General features: G+C 47.0%; 1 protein-coding gene across 3 annotated transcripts in view; it reads left to right on the top strand.

The window, feature by feature from the left end:
* Window positions 1–205: 205 nt before the first annotated feature.
* SETBP1 (SET binding protein 1) overlaps window positions 206–22,475 on the top strand; it is a 271,338-nt gene continuing 249,068 nt past the window's right edge. For 2 of the 3 annotated variants that reach the window (XM_063181025.1, XM_063181022.1), the window contains exons 1-2: window positions 206–655; window positions 17,143–17,803. In XM_063181025.1, coding sequence (XP_063037095.1) covers window positions 17,312–17,803 — 492 coding nt within the window. In that variant the 5' untranslated portion in view covers window positions 206–655; window positions 17,143–17,311. Of the gene's footprint in view, window positions 656–14,921; window positions 15,033–17,142; window positions 17,804–22,475 lie in introns of all 3 variants that reach the window. The other variant, XM_063181024.1, reaches the window with a different exon arrangement.

Below are 22,475 nucleotides of genomic sequence, written 5' to 3'. Positions count from 1 at the left end.
CCCTTTTTTTTTTCCTTTCCATTTTATTTTGGATCCTGCTAAAATTAGCCGGGACTGCTCTGGGTGTTGCGTGTTAATTTGATTTACTCCGGGATTCCGGCTTTCCAAGACGCCATTTTCCCCTTTTTTTTTTTTTTTTTTTTTTGGTTGGTTTTTTTTGTTTTTTTGTTTTTTTTTTTTTTTTTTTTTTTCCCTCGCTCTATCTCGCTCTATTTATCCCCTCCGTATCTATCTGTGTCTCATCTCCCGGGCTGTCTCTCCGTCTGTGTGTCCGTCCATCTCTCTCTCTCTCTCCCCGCGGTGCCTTCCTCCTCCTCCTCCTCCTCCTCCTCCTCCTCCTCCTCCCGCCGCGCTCCTCCCTGTGCGCTCTGCGTGCGCGGCGCGGCGCGGCCGGGCGCTCCCCTCATCCCCATCTGACAGATGAACACCGCCATGGGTTTGCCGCAACACAAGCAAAAGCACCTTTGGGGGCTGTGGCGAGGGATTGAAACCGGGATCTAAAACAGAACAGACAAGAAGAAGGGGGGAAATCCGACGACGACGAGGAGGAGGAGGAGGAGGAGGTGGAGGAGGAGGAAGAAAGAAGAAGAAAGAAGAAGAAGAAGAAGAGGAGGAAGCTGCTAAGAAGACCCCCGCTGCCGTTTTGGGGATATGGGTTAGTAAATGCGGGGGGGGGGAAAAAAAAAAAAAAAAAAAAAAAGAAGGAAAATTCTGAGGCATCGAGGAAAGGTCTGCCTTGATGATCGGAATTGCGGGAGGATAGTACGCTTCTCTCCTGTTCCTTCACCCCCTTTTTTTTCTTTTTTCTTTTTTTTTTTTTTTTTAATTTTTCCCCCTCCTGCATGCAAAAGTTAATGTCGTCCCTTTTTTTTTTTTCTTTTTTTTTTTTTTCCCCTCTTCTCTGTTGCGACTTTGCAATGGCGCGGAAAAGGGGCTTTATTTTTTTTTTTTTTTTTTTTTTTTTTTTTTTTTTTGGGGGGGAGGGGGGAACATTTCTCCTCTGTGCACTGCATGCGAGTCGTCCTCCCCATCCCCTCCGACCCCTTCCCTCCCCACGCTTTGTGCCTCCTTGGGAGCATGTGTGCGTGTCTGTGTGTGGCTCTCGTGGGGCGGGGGGCACCGGTGCTGCCTCCGAGACCGGGAAAGGGCTGGAATTTTTTTCTCCAGGAGTTTGAATCATGTATTTATTCCCCAACCACCACCACCACCACCCCACACCCCCGCCATATACCCCCCTCTCCCGGCCCCCGCTTTGGGGAGCCCACATGTGTTTGTACGCGTAGGTGGCAGCTATGTGGAAATTGGGGAGGGAGAGGGACACGACCCCCCCCCCCGCTCCGTAAATTGCAGGTTAAGTGGAGCTAGAGAGCAGCGCTGTAACCTTACGGGGATTTGTGCGTGTGTGCGAGTGTGAGTGAGCGTGAGTGTGAGCGCTGTGTGTGTGCGCGGGGCTCCGCGGCCGAACCGGGGGGCGCCGCTGCCCCGGGGTGGCCCCGCCGTGTTTTGACATTGAAAAGGACGCGCGGCCACCCGAAAAGCCGCGGGTTTGGGGAACAACGGAGCGGCAGGAGGACGGCGCGGGGGGCAGTCATTAGCCAGGCGGGACACCCCCCATCCCGCCCCGCCGCCACGCTCGGCGCTGGGTAATGGTTCTTGATACGGCGGGGATCGCCGCCCTCGGGACCCGCCGGGGGCGGGAGCGGAGTCGGGCCGTGGGCAGGCTGAGCACCGGCCGGGGCACCGGGCTGCTGCTCCGGGAGCAGGGGCTGACCCGCAGCCGCAGCCTCGGGCGGCTTTTGTCAGCCCCAGCCCTGGCGCAAGGCTCTGCCCGGCGCGGGCACTCGCACACTCGCACTCACCCTCACACTCACACTCGCACTCACACTCGCACTCACACCCCTTCCTGGCCGGGTTCCCCCGCAGGGCAAGGGGAATTCGGGTCCCCTGTCGAAGCCCCGGGCGCACCCCGTGTGTCGGTGTGAGTGAGTGAGTGTGTGTGCGCCCGTGTGTTCGCATCCCAACATCGCAGCGCCCCGGCGGGCACGGCGCTCCCCGCGCTGCCCCTGCCCGCCCGCCCGCCCGCCTGCTGTATTTATGTCTCCAAAAGGCAGTTGAGAGAAGGATTTCCGATTCGTTTCCGCTTCAAATAAACGGCCCCGATAATCCCGGGCCCGACGCCTGATGCTCGAAAGGCACTTGGCCGCCGGGAGCCCAAGCCGGGCGGGCGGGGGGGACACGGGGCACACCCGGCTGGGACACCCCCGGCGGGCAGCTGCCCTGGCCTCGGTGGGGAGATGAGAGGGGTTCGGTGCCCTGGGGATGCGCACGGGGGATGCGAGGGGAGCGCCCACCCGTTCCGGTGCCGTGGGGTGGCGGTGTCCCCGCGGCTGCCGGGAGCCGGGCTCACCCAGCCGGGCTCTGGGAGGAGAGCGAGGATGGAGAGCCTGGCAGGCTGCTCCCGCGGCGTGCAGAGGTGTTTCATTAGGCACCGGCCCCGCTCTGGGGTGCGGGGGACCCTCCGTGTGTCCTTCTGTGTCCGTCTGTCTCACACACACACACACGGGAAGGGATGCAGAGGAGAGGGCAGAGCTGGCCAGTGCTCCGCTGTCGGGGAGAGCATCTGAGCCTCCTGGCGTGGGTGGAATTGTTCCAGGAGGAGAGGGCTGCTGGCAAAGCCAGTCCTGGGTGGAATATTGCGGGCCCAAATGGGAAGGATCGGTGGTTTGGGAGCCCCTGCATGCAGGATGGACTCGGTGCAAGCTGCAGAAATGGTGTTATCAGGTGTCTGAAGACAGGTAGGGACAGTATGAACCTGAGGAAACAAGTGGAGCCTGTGTTGTGGACAGCAAAAAAAAAAAAATGTTCTTATCAGGGAATCACAGAATCATAGAATGTTTTGGTTGGAACGGATGTTAAAGCTCATCTCGTTCCAGCCCCATTTTCCCCCAGGGCAGGGACACCTTCCCTTAGACCAGGCTGGTCCAAGCCCCATCCAGCCTGGCTCCAAACCCTTCCAGGGACTGGACACGTTCATGGGAAAATGTGCAAGTGTCTGTTTCACGCACAGCTTTCTGCACTTCCTCAGCCTTTGCTGAGATTACACCCTCATCAGAAGCTCCTTCCACTCAAAGGAGAAACTTTTTTCCATCTCCATTTGTTTTTTAGCTGAAAGGCGAAAAAAAAAAAAAAAAAGCCCATCCACACAATGGACTTGTACTTTAATCTGTGATCTTAGCTCAGAAGGGTTATGTAAAAATAGGGAAAAAAACAAAGGCAGAAACACTCAGTGAATGGAGACTTCTCTTCCATCTCTTATTGGCTTCAACTTTTTTTTTTTTTTTAAACTTCTCAGACTCAAAGTTTTAATTGAAACCAGAAGTCTATTGAGAAGTAACTGAGCCAAGAAAACCTCTGTTTTCTCTGCAACTAGGGATGGGGAATAAATAATTTTTAGCTGATGTTATTTCAAGTCGTTTGAGCTTTTTGATTCCTGCCAAAAAGCCCAGCATAGATTATTAACACATTATCATTTTAGGAGGACGCACTTTTTGAAATGCTATAAAATGGTGTGTTAGGTTTGTGCAGAGCCATAAACTATGTTGGTTGTTGGCAAACAAAAGAAACAGTGGCCATGATTTATTATTAATAATGATCATAACTGAGCTATTTAGCTTGATTTGATATACACTGGTTTCTCTGCTGAGGTTGCTCTGTATTGTTTTCAATAATATTGTACTTTGATTAAGTTGGGAACTGTTCTTGTTTAACAACTGCTATTGCTGTGTGCTTAATTAACTCTAGGAGTTAAATGCTCAGAAAGGTGCAACCATAATTTTTTTTTTGCTTCAGATGCTGCTTAATCTCCTCTTCTGCTCTTTTTTGACCCATCCTTTGAGCTCCTTTTCCCTACCACACACATCCCTTAGGTGCAAGTGCCAATTTGCCAACAGGACTCTTGTTTTCCATTACCAGATTTGCCTAATCCCAGTTTCAGTGACTTTTTTTCCCTCTCAGTAGGGCTCAATTTCTCACACATAATCTTTCCCTTCTGTTTTCTTTCCTCTTTGGACAACACCCTCCAGGACTGAAAACTCTTGCCTTGTGCCCTGAGACTTGCAATTACACAGCAATTTTGACTCTTGACCTAACTAGTAGCAAGAAAGGCTATTGTCTAATGAACCACGTAAAAACAGTTCTGGGATCCAACAGATTGCTGTGATGGAAATGAAAGATGTCCCAGTGAACTGATGACTGATTTGTTTAACCATATGCCTGGGCGGTTTTCCTTGCTCCCCATCAACCACCCATCTCTGGAGTATCTGTGATCTGTGGGCCTGTGGCAGTGCTGAAAGGCAGGATTAATGACTGCCAAAATGCTCTCCATGAAGCATGGGGGGGACAGATTTTAAGCCATGCTCAGAACATGCATTTTGCCCGCCACAGCATGCAGGCATGCAGGGTTTCAGATTTTTAAGTGCTGTGTTTAAGCGTGCTTCAGGTGATGAGGGCAGCAAATCTGTGTGTAAAAATCTCAGAATCAGAGATTTGTGTTGGAAGGGAGTTTAAGCATCATCTCATTCCTCCCCTTACCGTGGGCACGGACATCTTCCATTATCCCAGGCTGCTCCAAGCCCTGTCCAGTTTGCCTTGAACTCCCCCAGGGATTCAGGGGCAGCCACAGCTGCTCTGGGAAACCTGTGCCAGGGCCTCACCACCCTAACAGGGAGGAATATTTTTCTAATATAGGTGACCTATAAAATAATAAGTAGACAGAGGAAATCCATGGTAAGGTCTAGCCTCATTGCTGGGAAGTCCAGGAAACCTTAGGGCAGCATAAACACAAAGTTTAGAGCTAGTGCAAAGAGAGGAAGGTGAGACTCTGTGGGAGAACCTTAGTGGAGAAGGTTCCCAGTGTTTTGCTGCAGGGCTTGTGGTTTCTACTGGGACTGGTTTTGCTGCTGTTGTAGGTTCTGTTCTCATTACTTTCTTTCCAGCTTGATAGAAAAAGGCTCTCTTTCCCGTTATTCTTGCTGAGGAAATAAAATGACTTACACTTTTAGGAAATCGTCACCTTGATTAAAGCTGAACTTCAAGACCCCTCAACTCAGTGTTTGAGCCTGGGGGGACTGTCAGATCTGAAAGCGATTTGCAAACATTGGATATTGGGACTTCTCTTTCCTTCTGATATAGACATTAAATGAGTTTGCAAGTGTATGTGGTTAGCAACACCTGGAGACTGTTTCTTTCTCCTCCCAGTGAGAAGGTTTCACCTGAAGTGAAGTTCATTTGGATTTTTGGACCTGTTTAGAGGTCTGCTGGGTGCTGGGACCAAGCACAGCTCTGCAACAAGCAGCTGGACTCTGAATTCACATTTGACTGGTTGTAGAGAGTACAGAGTTTAGGGAATGAACAGCTGAGGGAATAAAGGAAGACAAAAAAATTTCTTAAATTGAATAAAAGCAGTCAGAGAATCTTTCAGAGCTGAGAAAATGAGTGAAGGAAGCACCCAATTTCTATTTATCGGCTCTTGAGAGAGAGCAGGGTTAGGAGCTATTTTGTTCTTTTGGAGCTGGGTTTACTTTGGAGGACAAATTGTCCAAATGCAATGATGAACTTTTCAGTAAGGTTCGAGATGACTGGGTATGACAAGAAACCTTCTGACATTACTTCATTTAGGGTTTTGTTGTCTTTTGTGTCTCTTCAAAAGACCAAGCAGAAACTTTGAAGAGCAGGTGACCAAAGAGGAAGGTGTCCAGGGAAATACTCTGGGAATACAGACCTTGGTGCTGCTCACACACCCCTGGGTCAGGTTTGCTCCTGCTCATGAGCAGGCACTCTGGTGGGGCTCGTGTCCTTGTCCATCCAGCACAGGGGTTTTTCAGGGAATACAGGAGTTGTGCAGGTGGTGAGGATGAGTTACCTTTCCTGTGCAGGGCTGCTGAGTGTGATGTGCCCTTTTGAATGAGTGGAAAAGCCGTGCAAGAGGAGGCCAATTTCCACACAACCCTGAGGTCACAAGGTGGTGACAAGGCTCTGACCTGCCCTGGTGAGCACCAGAGCACGAGGTGGCCCAAGGCTTGGCTCTGCAGTACATTGGGAGGAGATGGCATTGTGGCTAAATACTGTCGTGGGGCCACTTACTCATCTTCTGAAAAGAGTGTATTCCCGGCTCAGCGAGGGCTGCTGTGCAATCCTGGGCAGACAAGAGCTCTGTGAGGATGGCAGCAATGACAGCAAAGTTTCCTCTACTGTAGTATGGCATAACTAGTAACAGTGCTTGGGAAATCTTTCCAGAAGAATGTGTGGTAGGCAAGCATGGGGTAACCCAGGACTCACTCAAACACCTCAAAATTAGAGATGGGTTAAAGATTGGAAGCCTGAGGTTTTAAGTTACTTTGAAATTTTTGTTAGCCTTAACCTTTAAAACTGAGATATATATGTATACAATGAATCATCCTCTTTTTGCCCGGGCATTTTACCAGATGGAGAAGCCAGTTTTAAGATGGAAGGGAGAAAATGATGATACTCAAACCAGAGGTCAAGCTGCAAGGTGTTACAGGCACGTCTTCCCTCAATATGAATCCACATATCCTGAATGTCCGACTGATGTGATTTCTAAGACTTGGACACTGGCCTAACTTCCCTCTGTGTTTCCAGACCCAGCATATTCTGGAGTGATGCTGTGATCCATGTCTACCTCTCCTCAAGACTCACTAAATACTTGGCTTTGGAGAATGTGGTGGGGTTTCTACTGAAACTCCTCTGAAATCCTATTAGTTTCCTAGACAAGGAAACACTTCCTGTAGTTTTTCTTTCCCCCTTTTTTTTTCTTTTTTTTTTTTCTCTCTCTAAAGCCTTCCTATGGAGCTCTATAGTGGGAATTCAATAGAATTCTATACTGGGAATAATTCTCTGCTGAATCCCTTAGTTCTTTTTCAGAAGGGATCAGAGACACAAAGCTTAACTGGGGGAGTTCAGTAAGTGTTCAAACAGGACTGTACACATGTAAAGTGCTGTAGCAGGCATCTAGGCAAAGTGTTACTATACATGCCTATTGTTCCTAAGGTTGCAAATCAGTTTAAAATATTAACCCATACATCCACATCCTTGCAATTTCCATAAATCTTCAACTAATGGGCTGAAAAATGGCATGCTTTCTCTCTGTTTCGTGACAATTTTCTTCCTGAAAAGTTGAATAAGCCTCTCCAGCTATCAGTTTTGTTTTCCATCGATTCAGAAAAAGTGAGAGCGGAAAAAGGAAACACTTTCCCTTTTTAATTATTCTAACTGCATGCTTTTAAAGATGACAGTAGTCTCTATCTTATGGATGTAAGGTTTCTTGATGGCCTCTGTCATCTTTAGGTGTTTGAGTGAGACAAAAATTGGAGGCCATGGTTCCTGATGCCATGACAGATTGGAGTGTAGACATCCTGAAGTTAATGGTATGCTTGTAGGCTGTTGGCTTAAAGAGAAGCGCATTGGCCCAACAAATCCAAATTGGATAGGAGTCATAAATGGCTTTTTTTCACAGGTGTTGGGTACATTAGATTAGAGTTCTGTGTCATAGGAGGTACTCACAGGAGCATGAGTCCTGCTCCTCCACATCTATCACCAGCATGGAAGAGACATCTGCTCTTAAAACACGCTGTCTTGTAGGTGTGGCTTTTAGGACAGAACACTTTCTTCATCCTTAGCTCAGCAAACAGACCTCCCAAAGTCCTTAAGGAAAACCTTTGATTAAAAAAAGTAGTGTGAGCAAAAAATAAAATAACAATAAGCTGCGGCATGCTTCTCGGTAGGAGCTGAGAACTTATTCAAGCCCACAGCCATCTCCAGATGGGGAGCAGCAGCACAGACACCTCAGTTCAGGGCTCTCTTGGCCCATCACAGCCAACAGACCAAACTTTGGCTGGGAGATAAGTGAAGGATTCAGATTAAGAGATGGCAATCCAAGGTTCATTGGTGAAGAGAGGTGGTAACCATGACTGACTCAACACTAGATTCCTCTTCAAGTGTTGATCCCGTCCCAACCTTTAACATCCTCCTGGAGTCAGTGTTAAAAGTATTACAAGTGACAGAATGAGAGGAAATGGTCTCAAGTTGCTCCAGGGGAGGTTTAGATTAGATAACAAGAATAAATTGTTTCCTGAAGGGTTGGTCAGCCGTCGGAACAGGCTGCCCTGGAAAGTGTTAAAGTCACCATGCATGAGGTGATCAAAAAAATGTGTGGATGTGGCACTTGGGGACATGGGGTGGCCTCGGCAGTGCTGGGGAATGGTTAGACTCCATGATCTTAGAAGGCTTTTTCAACCTGAATGATTCTATGGGTCTATAGGAGCAATAATCCAAAGTGCTGGTCCTGCTTCAATAAGGATTTGAGTGGTGAATCTGGGGCTCCTGACCCTCTGTGCTGCCTTGGAGGGAGCCCGATGTGTGCAAAGAGCACAGTAAAGTAATTGAGCTGGAGAGGCCTTTCAGGCCTGCAGATACTAAGCAGGCTTTTATCTCCTCCTGACTCAACTTCACACAGCACTTCTGTAACCACTTCCTCTTCAGCCTCATTAGAGGCAAAGGTGTTCCTTCTCTTTGCCCACAGCAGCTGTCAGTTATCTTGCCTTTATTCCTGGCCTCAGGTCTTCTCATCAGCATGCTCCCAGCTAATGTTTTTGTGGCTCTTGATATCACTGCCCCAGCACTGTGAGCTGCTCTTCGTCCCGTGTGCATCCAGCTGCATCCACCAGTGTCCAGTGCAGCTTTTGCCTCCTGATTTTTCCTTTTCTTCTTCTTCTCCTTCTTCTTCTCCTTCTTCTTCTCCTTCTTCTTCTCCTTCTTCTTCTCCTTCTTCTTCTCCTTCTCCTTCTTCTCCTTCTCCTTCTTCTCCTTCTCCTTCTTCTCCTTCTTCTTCTCCTTCTCCTCCTTCTTCTCCTCCTTCTTCTCCTCCTTCTCCTCCTTCTTCTCCTCCTCCTTCTCCTTCTTCTTCTTCTTCTTCTCCTCCTTCTTCTTCTTCTCCTCCTTCTTCTTCTTCTCCTCCTTCTTCTTCTCCTCCTTCTTCTTCTTCTCCTCCTTCTTCTTCTTCTTCTCCTCCTTCTCCTCCTTCTTCTTCTTCTCCTCCTCCTCCTTCTTCTTCTTCTTCTTCTTCTTCTTCCTCTTCTTCTTCTTCTTCTTCTTCTTCTTCTTCTTCTTCTTCTTCTTCTTCTTCTTCCTCTTCCTCTTCTCCTTCGTCTTCTTCATCTTCTCCTTCGTCTTCTTCATCTTTGTCTTCTTCTATCTATGAGGCTTTAAGTTAATTTCTTGTATTTCTGGCCCTGACATTCTCTTTCCCCCAAAAACCTGATGCATTCTGCAGGACAAAGCACTCCCAATGTTTTCCTTCAGATACCCCAAATTATTGCTATTCTTGTATGCCCTTTAGACACCCCTTTTTTCTCACAGTCCCGTCTTGGTGTTGGGGACGCTTGGTGTATTTTACAGGACCAAGCAAGGCACCACTGCTTGCTCAGCATGGAAACACACAGTGCAGTGTCCTGGATGGACAAAATCCAAACTTTCTTACTCCCAGCATGGTTTGAAGCACACAGAATGGAATAACATGGGATGTGTTGTTTGTACAGACTCCAGACTGGGCACGGGATAGATCCTGGACTGAAGCCTTTTAGGTCCTCCTTGTGCCATCACTTATGGCTCTGAGGAACGGATGCTGAGCCAAGACATGGTGCATTCCCCATCAGATGTGCTGTTAGATTTTATTTATTTCTCTGTTTTTCCCAAAGGAAGAGGAAGCTGGTCTATTTGGCACATGAGCGAGCAAAAATGAAATAATGGAGAAGGGGAGGGAAAAAAAAAGGTGAAAGAAGGAGTTCTGTGGCAGCAGCAGTAAATAAAAACAAAACTCTCATTAATGATTCATGCAGAGAAATAATTTTCCACACATTTCGTGGTGCAGAGGGAAATGTTTGATCAGAGGGAGAAGAAGAGATTGTTGCTCTGCCATGACGGTGTTAGAAGGAGGCTACTGTGTATGATGGCAGCTCTCCAAGAGCAGAGTCAATCTAGGAAAGTTTGGTAACACAGATGATGGAATTGTACAGGGGTTTCCTTTCTGTGGCTGATCTCTGTGCCAATAACCTTTCCCTAAATACCCATAAAACTTTCCATTTGTAGCCTGGAGTAGCTGCTGCTACCTCCAGGATGGTGTGCTTGGCACGAGCTGGCTGGAACATACTAAGTATTTAAGTCCCCTTCTGTGCACATTGACACTTCTTCCCAAAGAGTTTTATGGCTGTTGTTAATGGAATAAATTCTATCCTTGCAGTGGCACACATTCAGCTGCATCCAGCAGAGTGCTCAGGGTGGTCTCCTGGGTCAAGCCGGGAGTCACCTCTGATCTTGCATCACACTGAGAGTGATGATCATTGGTCTGGGAGCTCAGCAACCTGTTGTTGATCTGTCTTAGGCAAATTTACCAGCTTGACTTTTTTGTGTTGTAATGAGCTGAGGCACAGCTGGCATCTCCTTCTGCTTTTCAGTGTCCTGGAGGCCTGACGTTCACAAGGAAAATGGGCAAAAACCACATGCCAGCTATGGATGTCATTAGGATCAAACACTACCCTTGATTTCCTAGAGAAGTTGTAAATGCCTGGAAATGTTCCAGGCCAGGTTGGACTTGAGGTTGAAGCAACCTGGTCTAATGGAAAATGTTCCTGCCCATGGCAGGGGGCTGGAAAAACACGGTTGTTAAGGTCCCTTCCAACACAAACCAAATTTTTGTTGTCTACCTCGGAGAGAACAAATGGGAGGAGTTTGATCATTTTAGAGACCAGAAGCCTCTGTGAGAAGGTGTTCACAGGTCGGATGACTGCACTCCCTTTCCCAACACTGACACAGCTTTTAGGTTATGAGTGAGTAGATTTGCAAAACCTTGGTAGATTTCTGAGGCAGGAGCTTGTAAAAGCCCTTGGGCAGCGTGATAGGCACCTCTCCTGCTCCTCCAGAGGGGTGCTTTGCTACGCTGGCCACAGCTGTACCTTGGGCAGCATTGCTTTTATTGTCCTTGTGATTTATGGCCGTGTCAGTTGTTTAATCATTCAGCTGGCCCTCCTGCAAGCCCTCTATGATAGCTAGTTACTTACATAGAAAGGTGACTATCTGATCTAATTATAAAGTCTCAAACCTAATTATGGAGTCAGATATGATTCCATAATCTACTCTAAATGTGTCTATGTTGAGAAGACAGATACGAGTGTGTGTGTGTGTGTGTGTGTGTGTGTGTGTGTGTGTGTGTGTGTGTGTGTGTGTGTAATGTGCACAATTACATGCCTCTGTAATTACAGGTGTGCTTGGATTTTCATTTATTTCTGCCTCTTTGTCTTGGGCAGGATGTTTGCAGCTTCATCTGGCTGTGACAGGTATTTGATTTACCACATCTTTTCCCCTCCGGTGTGACTTTTCCTGGCTCCCTCTGCCACACTTGGGCACACGGAGGCACAGCCATCAGTCAGTGTCGCTCAGGAGGTGCAGAGGGATGGTAGCTCTTGGACTCAGCACAATCTGATGGAAACAAGTGAAGATTACATTTCTGGCAACTGACATTAACTCTTGCTCCTTATTTCCACGTGGATAACCCACCTCTGGGACAGCTTGCATCCTGTCCCTTTGTAGAAATTCCTCACATAATCCATGCAAAATCAGAGGCAGAGTTAGAAGATTTGAACAAAAGCAGAGCTGGAGACAGAGGGACCATATGAAGAGCAATCAAATTTCTTCTAATTCACCCTATTAATAAATTACATACCTTTAGTTAGATGGACACAAGGCAGGTGACAGGGAGAGGGTGTTTCCTCTGTGATCCATAATGTGGACAGAAAATAACTACCACAGTCATTATTTGAGCTCCCTGCCAAAGTTGGGTTGTTCTCTCAGAGGATCATGCCCTCAGGAAGTATAAGAGGCTGTGGTCCAAAGTTGCCATAAATCTATCTCCAGGGCTCTGAGCTGTGGATTAAATACAGTACTGGTACATGATACTGATCCAGTAAAAACTCCTACTGGTTCAAATTTGCTCAAAAAAAAAAAATTGCAGTGATTTAATTTTTCCCATCCTCTGGAACTGACTTTAAGTCACCACAAAGGAAATTTTAAGCCTCATGTTGTGGGCTTGCCCATTCCACGGAAGTGTGATGAGAAGCCTGTTCCTGAGCAGCATCAAAGTCATGCTGCTGGCTATCTGGCAGTGCATGGACAGAGACCACAACCAAGCACGAAATTCCAATTTCTTTTTGCAAAACAATAATGAAGGAAGAGGCTGGGGCCATTTTTGTACTCCAGTATGGGTCACACACCGGGATGTTGGGTTTTTAAGACCCATGACAAATTCTGAAGTTTCACAGACACTGCTCATAAAAGCAGGTTTCTGACCAAAACTTGCCCTTGGCTGCAACATGGGTTGTCCACTGGCTTCTGGCCCAGAGGCAGCTGCATTTCCACAGTGTCATCCATGACCATGGAAGCAACCTGGGAGTCTTTGGAGTGAAAGGTGAAATCTCATCATTAAACATTGCTGCATAGTCTCCAGTGCTTTGTGGTGAATGGTTTTAGGAGGATGGAATGTAAAGAAGGTTCCGTGATTCCTGATATTTTGCAGAGATTAGTGATTTAATGCAATGTCCAATGGAAGAATGGAAAATCCAAAGGCAACCTGATAGGCACAGAGTTTGAAAAGTTGTGACCTCCCCTTTGCATCCCCCATCAGCCTCAGACTTGTGCTTTAGTTTCCACTGACTTGAACCTGTTAACAGACTTTTTTTCTTTTTCACCCATTCACTGTGGATTTTATGAATGAAATTAAAGCAGTCTCAGTAGTTACAGTGGCATTAGTGTAGAAGGAATTTGGACAGCACCTCTTAACATTGCTCCCACTTCCCTGCTGGTGCTCCTAGTGCTTGACCAGTTCAGAGGAACTGCAGAAACCCTGGGCAGCTGAGCCTGCCCTGCTTGCCTGTGTCAAAACAGTGTTTGCTTGCTCCTAATGTGTGGTTGCTGTCCCACTTAGAATCACACAATCATAGAACCACCTCCAAGATCACTGAGGCCAAGCTTAAGGCAAAAGCTGTGCCAAGTATTATGTCCACTTTCAATTCACACAAAACCCCAAGCGGGTGGATTTTCCCTCCCTCCCATTGGCTCTCACCTCTGGTTTTGTCCTCTCTGCAAAATTTCACTTTAATCACCTTATAGCTGGGGCATCTGAATACTCACAAGCACCAGGTTGCCTGAGGCAGAAGAAGGGAGCATATTCAGAACCCCTAATAGGAGACATCCAGTATGACCCAAATGGGCGTTTTGCACTTGAAGGTCTTTGCCTCGATAAGAGTGTTTGAGGTGCCCAGAGGAGCTGATAAGAAACTTGAGCACTGGTAACAAGGCTGAGCAAGCAGGCGTTTGATTATTTCTCAGTACTTATCAGAGGAAGTGTGAATCTCTCCCTAATTAAGAGCTAATGCCAACTTCTGTGAAATTTATTGTCATTCACCTGTGAATTATCCTCCTCAAATTTAACTTGACTGCAGGAAGCCTGCTAGCAGTAACACTTTCCTCAGCGAGCTTAATTTGGATGGTAAAATGCCTCTGTAGCTGCTTATTGAACAGGACTTGATGCCGGTAAGCACTGGAGGCCTGGAACGACAGCCTGGGTCAGCACTTAGAAGTTCAGACATACCCCATGTTCTGGGTATTTAAAATAGAAATAGAGCTCTTCCAGCAACAGGACAAGAAGGGATGGCTTTAAACCAACAGAGAGTTGGTTTAAATTGGATGTTGGGAAGAAATTCTTGGCTGTGAGGGTGGTAAAGCCCTGGCTGATGGCTGCCCCATCCCTGGAAGTGTCCAAGGCCAGGTTGGATGGGGCTTGGAGCAACCTGGGATAGTGGAAGGTGGCCCTGCCCACAGCAGGGGGGTGAAATGATAGGAGCTTTAGAGTCCCTTCCAACACAAACCATTCTGTGATTCTGCTCACAGGCACTCAGGAGAGGGGAGGCTTCCAGCAGAGGTTACACATTCAGAGGCCTGAAGTGAGGTTTCTAATTAGTCAAAGCACAGGTAGCCTGCCCAAACTAGAAAGACGAGTATGATGTCCCTGCACCCAAGTCATTTAACTATTAACCCTGAAGGAGAGTAAGGAGATATCTAGAACAATGACCCAGTTAATTCTGGGTGCAGCACTTGAGTGCAGGGTTATTTGTTGCTACCTGTGGGTCTGGTGATATCATCTGCAGACTCTTGGCAGAACAGGAGGCCAATATTTTTAAGTTGGGTTTTAAGGTGGATTTGGCATGAATTCATCTGACACGGGTGCAATGCTATGGCTTTATTTATCTGTTGCTTGTTTATGCTGAGCTGGAGGCACACGGCCAAGCAGGGATGAGCACTTGGACATTACGACCCAGCGTTTGGGTCCCACAACCAGAAACCTGGCTTTTTATTCACGCTCCCTAAAACATTGCCCAATGGCTCAAACCCTGAATGACTCTTCCTGTCCAGGAGCTGCATTGAAGCTCCCGGGCAGGTGAGGGTCCCAGGAGGGCTGGCTCACAAAGGCAATTCCAGCCGTCCCTTTCCTGCACCCTTGGTGGCTGCGGGCTCACCCTGCTGAGCTGCTCCAGAGCCTGCTCTCTGCAGCCAGCAGCGAGAGAGGTTAAAAGCCCGTGGGCGGGGGCCGGCACACAGTGCCCATTGTACATGCGTGCATACCAGAGCGGTAACTCCCTGGAATGCTGCACCGCCGAGCTTTTACCACCTTGTGTTTGTGTTGCAGCCCAGGAGAGTGTGTACACTGTGTCCCTCTCCGCGTAGATTAACAATGTAAAACGGCAGATAAAGAAGACTTTTTTTTTTTTTTTTTTTTTTTTCTTTTCCTTGATTGGAAGGTGTCTCTGACTCCCATCACCTCCACGAGCGCAAGGAGAGGCAAAGTGCAAAGTCAGTCAATTAGGTGGAGCAGCTCCTTGCAACCGGGGTGGCTTTCATGTACTAATTGTGTTAGTAATTAGCAACTACCACATGGTTTGGGTTCAAAATGTGTGGCACTTTGTAAGGGCATTAACCAACCCGCTCTGCAATGGGTTTGAGGGATCTAAGTGCGATCCTTGTTTCCCAGAGGTGAAGTGGAGGGACTGGCTGACCACAGGGTGAGTCAGGGCAGGCGTGCATGGGACCTCGGAGCTATCAGTTCCTCAAGGTCATCTCACAGGAGGATCAGCTCTGGGAAATGAGTCTCCCCACTATTGCCAGGAGATGTGCAACTCAAGCATAAATATTTTTGTGGTGCCTTTCTATCTCCTGTGAGCTACGGAAACCATCCCCAAGGCCAGATGGCAAGTCCAAGTTGGGAGTTTTTTTCTTCTTTTTTCTTCTTTATGCTTGGGCTGTCAGCTTGTGCTATTTGTGGGAACTTTATTTGAATTTGTGTCTGCTGAGACCTGGTCCCCAAGTGATTTCACGGAGCTATAGGACACTTAGGACTTTCCACTAGTAGCCCTACATGCCCAGGTCAGAAAAGTGACAGACAGCCACACTCCAGTGAAAATGTGTATCTATAACTAATCAAAGACACTTGTTATTACTTCTTGTCGAATTTCAAGCCCCTGCAAGGTACCTTTAGAAAGCAAAAAGAAGCCAGTGGTACAAGGACATCTGTTTCTTCCAGGTGAGCTGTGCTTTACAGCAGTGTACACTGGCACTCTTGTTCTGATTTGGTGATAGGCAGCAAGATAATTTTCATTTTTTTTTTTTCTCTCTGTGGCATATCGCTGCCAAGAATGACCTGGGAAACCCCTGGCTGTGCTCAGATCTTGATGGCAGTTGGTCAAGTGTAGCTGAGCTAATCTAGCAGCGAGCTACTCCTGAAAGAGCCAGTCTGAGCTCCCAGCATCTACTCCTGGCAGCGCCTTCCTGTTTCCTTCTCCATTTGCCAGAAGTGTTACTCGTTGTTTCTCCTAAAGTACCAGAAAATATATTTATTTCTCTTCACTAATTTTGTGGACTTAACACTTTTTTGTGGATTCTTTTGCTAATTTTGTGGCCGAAATTGGCTCGCCATGAGGGGTGTGTGTGGGGTGGCAACAGGGCAGTTTTAGGGAGGGTGCATGAAAGTACCTCAATGCCTTTAAAAACACCCCACAAGTATTACTAATAACAAGAATTGCTTGGGTGACAGAACCTTTGCCTCAACTGAACATCCAACAGCTTCTCCCTTTAACTGAGGCTTTGTAAGGTACCAAGCAGGAGTGTTTCCATCTCAAAGGATTCCATCTCTGATGTTCTAAAAGTTTTCAAGGTTGAGAGCACAGTCTGTGCAGTATCCAGCCCAAGACTTTTCCACAAAACAGTGGAATGAGGGCATGAAGAACTCTGGAAAACCTTGAGTTTAGCTTTTCTCCATGCACCTTAGTGCTTGGGACACTGACATGCCCTGAAAGAAGTCCAGGTGGATCCTCCTGCAATTCCAGTATCCCATAGAGCATCTTGGGCTGCAGTTGCTCTCTAATGAATTGCTCATCCAAAGCAGGATTACCCTTAGAATAGCTGGCAGCCAAGGGCATGTCTCTCTCACCTGGGAAGTGAGGAAACGGAGAGTTTGAAACTCTGCTGCTGATTCAGAGGGCAGCACCATGTTTTCTGTGCTCTGATCACTGGGTTATTGTTTAACCCAAGGCAAGTATCTGAGTTTACTTTTTTCCCCTGCTGGAAACCCTGTGACAGTGAGCATGTTGAGGTAATGAGGAGGTTCACGGGTGTGGAGAGCTGGCTGTCCTCTCATTTATTGCATAAGTCGAGTTGAAGATGTTTGCATTGAGACAACCCTTTGGGTGTTTGGTTTGTTTTTTTTTTTTTTTTTTTTATATATACCCATTGTCATTAATTTAACAATAGATATGGCAATTGTTCATTGCTTTGTGATGTCAGATCCAGCCCTCAGAAATGCTGGTGAGCCTTGGTTCCCACTTTCTCCAATGAAAACCCTTGAGATGTTGCAAGGGAAGCCTGAGCGTGGCCTGTGCCCTGTTTCAAACATCTCCACACTGATTTGATATGTGTGTGCATGTGCTAACTACCACTTTTTTTTTTTTTTTCCCTTTCTTTTCACAGTGGCACATTTGGTCTCTTCTGAGCATCTCGCAGCCTCTGGGTGACCGGGACATTGAATTTGGTGGACAGTTGCCATTCGCTCCCTGGGATCGTATCCGCCCTTGCTTCCCTCGTCCCCTTCCGTGCTCCCCTTCCCTCCAGCCAAACCCCGGGGCGCTGCGATATTGCCATGGAGCCCAGAGAGACTTTGAGCAGCTCCCGGCAAAGGGGAGGCGAGGCAGACTTTCTGCCAGCTGCCGTCACCTCCACCAAGGCCTCGCCAGTCTCGGGCTGCGCAGGGGAGACGATGCTGTCTTCGTCGGGAGCGGGGAAAGGGATCCCGGTGAGCAGCGAGAGGCTGGAGCCTGAGGAAGAGGATGAGCTGGGTTCCGGGAGAGACGTGGATTCCACTTCCAATGCGGACAGCGAGAAATGGGTGGCGGGAGATGGCCTGGAGGAGCAGGAGTTTTCCATCAAGGAGGCTAATTTCACGGAGGGGAGTTTAAAACTAAAGATCCAGACCACCAAGAGAGCGAAGAAGCCCCCAAAGAACTTGGAGAACTACATTTGCCCTCCCGAGATCAAAATCACCATCAAGCAGTCTGGGGAGCAGAAACTTTCCAGAACTGGGAAAAATAGCAAAACAACTAAAGAGGAGGACAGATCACACTCCAAAAAGAAGGTAGGTCCCATTCTTTTACATAATTCCTGAAGCAGAGGGAGAGGGAAGGAATGGATCCTCTCAAACAATTTGTGTCCAAGGCATAGCCTTTGCAAGATTTGGCCTTGGAGCAGCACAGGGCAAGTATCATCCTGCACTGCCACGTATGCATGGGGAATGATCTTGAACTATCCTTCAGATGAACCAATTCAGAAGAGATCAAAAGTTCAACCAGGCTTCTTCTATTTTTGTATGTAATTGAGTTTTGAGATTAATGATTACATGAGTGAGAAATGAAGGAGCCCACTTCTAAACTGCTTTATGCCTGAGCACTAATGCTAAAGCCTTTTGGCAGTAAAGGCATTCAACTGCATTTTTAAAATAGAGGTATGTGCATGGTGAACAATTGAATTCATTCCTGTATTCTGGGTGATGGGCTCCATTATTCTTGATTACAGCATTGTGTGAGTAGCACTATAGTTATGCTACAGAAAATACTTCCATTATAAGTCTCATTTTCTTCCAGATGCATATAATTTTCTTGAAATATCCTTCTGCAGAGAAATTTTTGGTACTTTAAGTCTGGGTAAAAATTGAACTTTTTTTTTATTTTTTCACTTATTCAAGGATGAGGAAAGAAAGAAATTCCTTTCTTCATACGAGCTGTTTTCAGGAGCACCCTTTCGATTTGATGTTGGCTTGATTTTTCTGTAGTGTCGCCTACACTTAGAACATAGACCAAATTTAGTTTGAGTGTATTAAGCAGCACTGCTGGGGACACAGATTTTTGGATAAGTGGTATTTTCTATCCTAAGCATTTGCCAAGTATGTTTGGTCAGGTCATAGCAAAAATACTTCACCTCTGCCTCCTTAGGTTTCATGATGAGTTCAGACATAACCCAGATTTGATAAAAGATGCACAAGTGTCTCCAAAACCTGGACAAATTGATCTGGGATTTAGGCACCCTCTGATTAGGGCTTGGGTACGGTTTGGTTTTCCTGCTCATCCAGCTTTGATCCTTCTCCCACACCTTACACATGTGATGGGTGCTCAAAGGGCTATGTGAAGCCTTGAGGAGACAAATTGCCTGGAGAAATTCTCCTCCACCTCTTCCTGCAGAAATCCTCTTGGCAGATGGACGTACACCAAAATTGTCATGACTCAAAATCACTTTTTTGAACATTGATATTTCCCATTGATTCAAGGCAGAGCCCAGGGAGATTAACATCACTCACTTTTGGAGTACTTTTCTCACAAGCAGAACTTGAAAACAAACTAAAAAAAAACCAATTCAAGGGGATTTTTTTTCTCTTAATCTTTTAAATGATGTAGAAGGGCATGAAAGAGGTAGCTCTTTTTAACACAGCAGAGGTTTGGCCCTATAACACTTTGAGATTTTCCCACTTTTTGAAAAGGATGAGCTGCCTTCTTAGCACCAAGCAGTGTCTAATTTCCACTTTCCTGTCCTCCCTGAATGTTTGTAGAGGTCTCAGGGGAAACAGCAGTTTTATGAGACTATGCTCAGTGACAGCAAAGATGTCACAAGCAACCCTTCCTTGGCAATGCAGAGGGGAAAAAAAGAACAGCAAACCCCTACTTACCATGCATGGGGTGGAGAATATGACTGCACAGAATCAGAGCCCTCATTTTTATGTATCACCCAGTCTGATGGTCATGGAAGGTGTGTTCTTTTCTGTGTGGTCATCCAAAAGGTTGAATAAATAAAACTAAGTATAAGGAAGTTATGAACAAGAAAATCCCCAAACAAAAACCAAACAAATCCAGTGGGAACAATAGTTTAAAAAAAACACCTTGTAGCTTGGTTATGCTCAGGGTGATGACTTTATTGCAGGAGGATAAGGAGTTTGAAAGAAACAGACCACGGCTCAGACACGGCTGCATCCAGCTTGCACCTGCGGCTGCGAGGTCCGAGCTGGCTGGGGCCGTGCTCACACACACCCTGTTCTCAAGCTGGGAGCGCTTTGGGTCAACACTGGTCTAATCTGGCCATTAAAACAAACAAAAAAAAAAAACCCCAGCACCCAGCAGGTGGGTGCTGTGAGCAGATGGGGAGAAGGCTGCTGCCCCGGTGCACCATTAGCATAACACCCAACGGCTGCCGCGCGGCAGCTGCTGAGCCGCAGCTGCGCCAGAGATGTCCCCGGCAGGGGTCTGGAAGACCCCAGCGCTGTGATCTCGAGGGGTGTGCCTGATGCCTGGAGACCAGCAGCCCGCATCACCAGGATGGGGAATAACCTGGGTCCCTGCAGCCCGGGCGATTGCACACACGGCCGCCCCTTGGCTCGCGGGGTTCCAGGATCAGGCTGTGAACCCCTCGCATCAAGGGGGGGATCAAAGGCACTGCAGAAAGGGAGGCTGGGAGAGAGGGGGACAAAAGTTCTGGTGATGGCAAAGTGATTTCTTCTATGGCCAATGTCTATCTTGCGGTGGGTACAGAAATTTTAGGAGGAAAGATAATTAGGCGGAAACAGCAAGCTGAAATTTGCATGGATACGTAGCTCTCTGGTCTATCTGCGTGTTTCCCTGGAAGAGCAGAGCATGCAGGAACCCTCTGCTTTAACTTGCAGAACCATTGCAAGCTGCAGTAATGGTTGTGGGGGGGAAAAAAAAAGTGATTTGTCACATTTAAATGGTTTTGGCGGTTTTGAAATTTCAGCGTTAGGCTGTTTTGATTGCCTGTTGCTTTAATCAGCACAAGCTCCAGAAAAGCAGCTCCTGGCAGCAGAAGGAGGGAACAACACATTTAAAGAGCGGGACAGACCTTCAGCTGGCATCAATCCACTGTCCTTTATGGATTTGTGCCAGGAGAGTTTGGCCCAATGCACACATTTCCTTTGCACATAGGAGCATTATTTGGGTTTACCACCTTGCTTGTGGATGCAGAGAATATACACAGACTGAGCTGCAAGTGCCATTCTTGTGCCTCTGGTGGGTGGGAGTGGTTGTCCTGCACATCATGGAGTAGCACCCAAATTTATTTTTCCCCCGAGGAAGTGCAAACTCTATCAGGACTTGAAAAATCCCCTTAGCTTGTTGCATAATATTTCCAGCTACATCTCCAGCAGTCCCCAGTGCTTTGAAATACCACTTCAGCATTCTTGCAGGAGTTTCAATACACACAGCACAGAGAGCAAGTAATGAAAACATGGAAGCAATTTAAGTAACAGCATGTGGGTACACAAAGGACTGGTAATGCCAGCAATGTAAAAAGGGACTGTGAACTGGGGATATAGCATTTATTCAGTGGCCACTTAGGGAGGAAGAAGATATGCCTGTTTCTAAGCTTTACACTGCTCTGCTAATTAGGCAATAGGGGTTAGTGCTTGATTTCTAAAGCTGTGGTCCAGAGAGCAGCAGTGATTAGAAGGGGACTCTGTGGAGAGCCATGATGCTCGTGTGCTGAGGCCCTGGGTTTTTGCCTTTGATTCCAGCTGCTACACTATATTAAAAGACATAAACATGCATTAAATACTTTCCTCATGTTGCTTTTCCGTGTGAGCAATCGCCCCAGGGATGTTATGCGATCCTGAATGGGAGGGGAGGGAATTCAGGAGAGGATCTTGCTGGGTGCAGTTGCTGATGCCCCGGAGTGGGGAGGGAGGCAGGGGATGAGAGAATACCAGCGTTGGGAACCTCTGCTCTGCTGGCTTGAATGCCTGGCTGCAACGCAACAACTTTTGGGGTTTCTTTTAAGTCCAGACCATGCCAAGTTTCACATCGGCTTCCCTTACTTAAAAAAAAAAAAAAAGAGTAAGGGTAGTTTCCTAACTCTTTTTCCTGGGGCTGCTCAGAAGTTGAATCATAGCTTGAGCTGTTTCTTTGGCTGCTTGTGTGGCAGTTGGAAAGTGCACAAATGTTCTGTAAGAGTTTTCTCTTGTTTCAATCCTTTGGCACCTGGGGATGGAGTGGGCTGAACTGTTGCCACTTCTAAACCCACAAATAGCTCAATTTCATTTAGTCTGATTGGAGAAGGAAGGAGGGAGGGAAGAAAAAAGCCAGGAGTCCAGAGGATGTCCTGCTGGCAGGCTGGCAAGACCAGCAGCTGCTGCTCTCTCACCTGCACTAGGGTCGTTCGAGTCAATCACCTCAGCAACACTGAAGGTGCTTTTTCCTTCAGATAAGGAAACATGTTATCAGTCAGGAATATTGAACAGTGTTGCACCAAATGCAATGAAGCAACCTATCAGCATTCCCTGCCTGCCATGTAGCATTTAACAAGTCCCAGATGAACAGTTATTTCTCTGGTTTTGTTTTGCTTCCTTTTTTTGTCCCTTCCCTGCACTTGTTTTTTGGGTTTTTTTCCTATTCCCTTGTATCTGTAAGCACTTCATTTCCCATCCCTTCTTTCTTTAGGCACAGCCTGACAAAGGTTCCTTGCAGCTTTCACCATACGCATAATGTCCTTCAGAGGATGTAAGCTTGTGGTTTTGTAATTATTACTGCACTAGGGTTTTTTGAGAGCTTGGGATGGGTGAATGCATTTTACTGCTGAGAGATAAGCACAGCAGCAAGTCAGTTGGAAGTAAAGCTTCCTTGTGTGTAGTCAGAGGAAACTCTATCTCTGGATTTTCTAGCAATGTTGGGTTTTTTTGTCTTTGAGTTTTTGTAGGTGTTTGCCATTTCTCTGCAGGAAGCAGTTCTAACACTTTCCCCCTTGAAATTCAATTCACA

The sequence above is a fragment of the Melospiza melodia genome, chromosome Z (genome assembly GCF_035770615.1).
Source record: "Melospiza melodia melodia isolate bMelMel2 chromosome Z, bMelMel2.pri, whole genome shotgun sequence".
Classification (NCBI taxonomy): domain Eukaryota; kingdom Metazoa; phylum Chordata; class Aves; order Passeriformes; family Passerellidae; genus Melospiza; species Melospiza melodia.
This window is presented reverse-complemented; position numbering and strand designations above follow the sequence as displayed.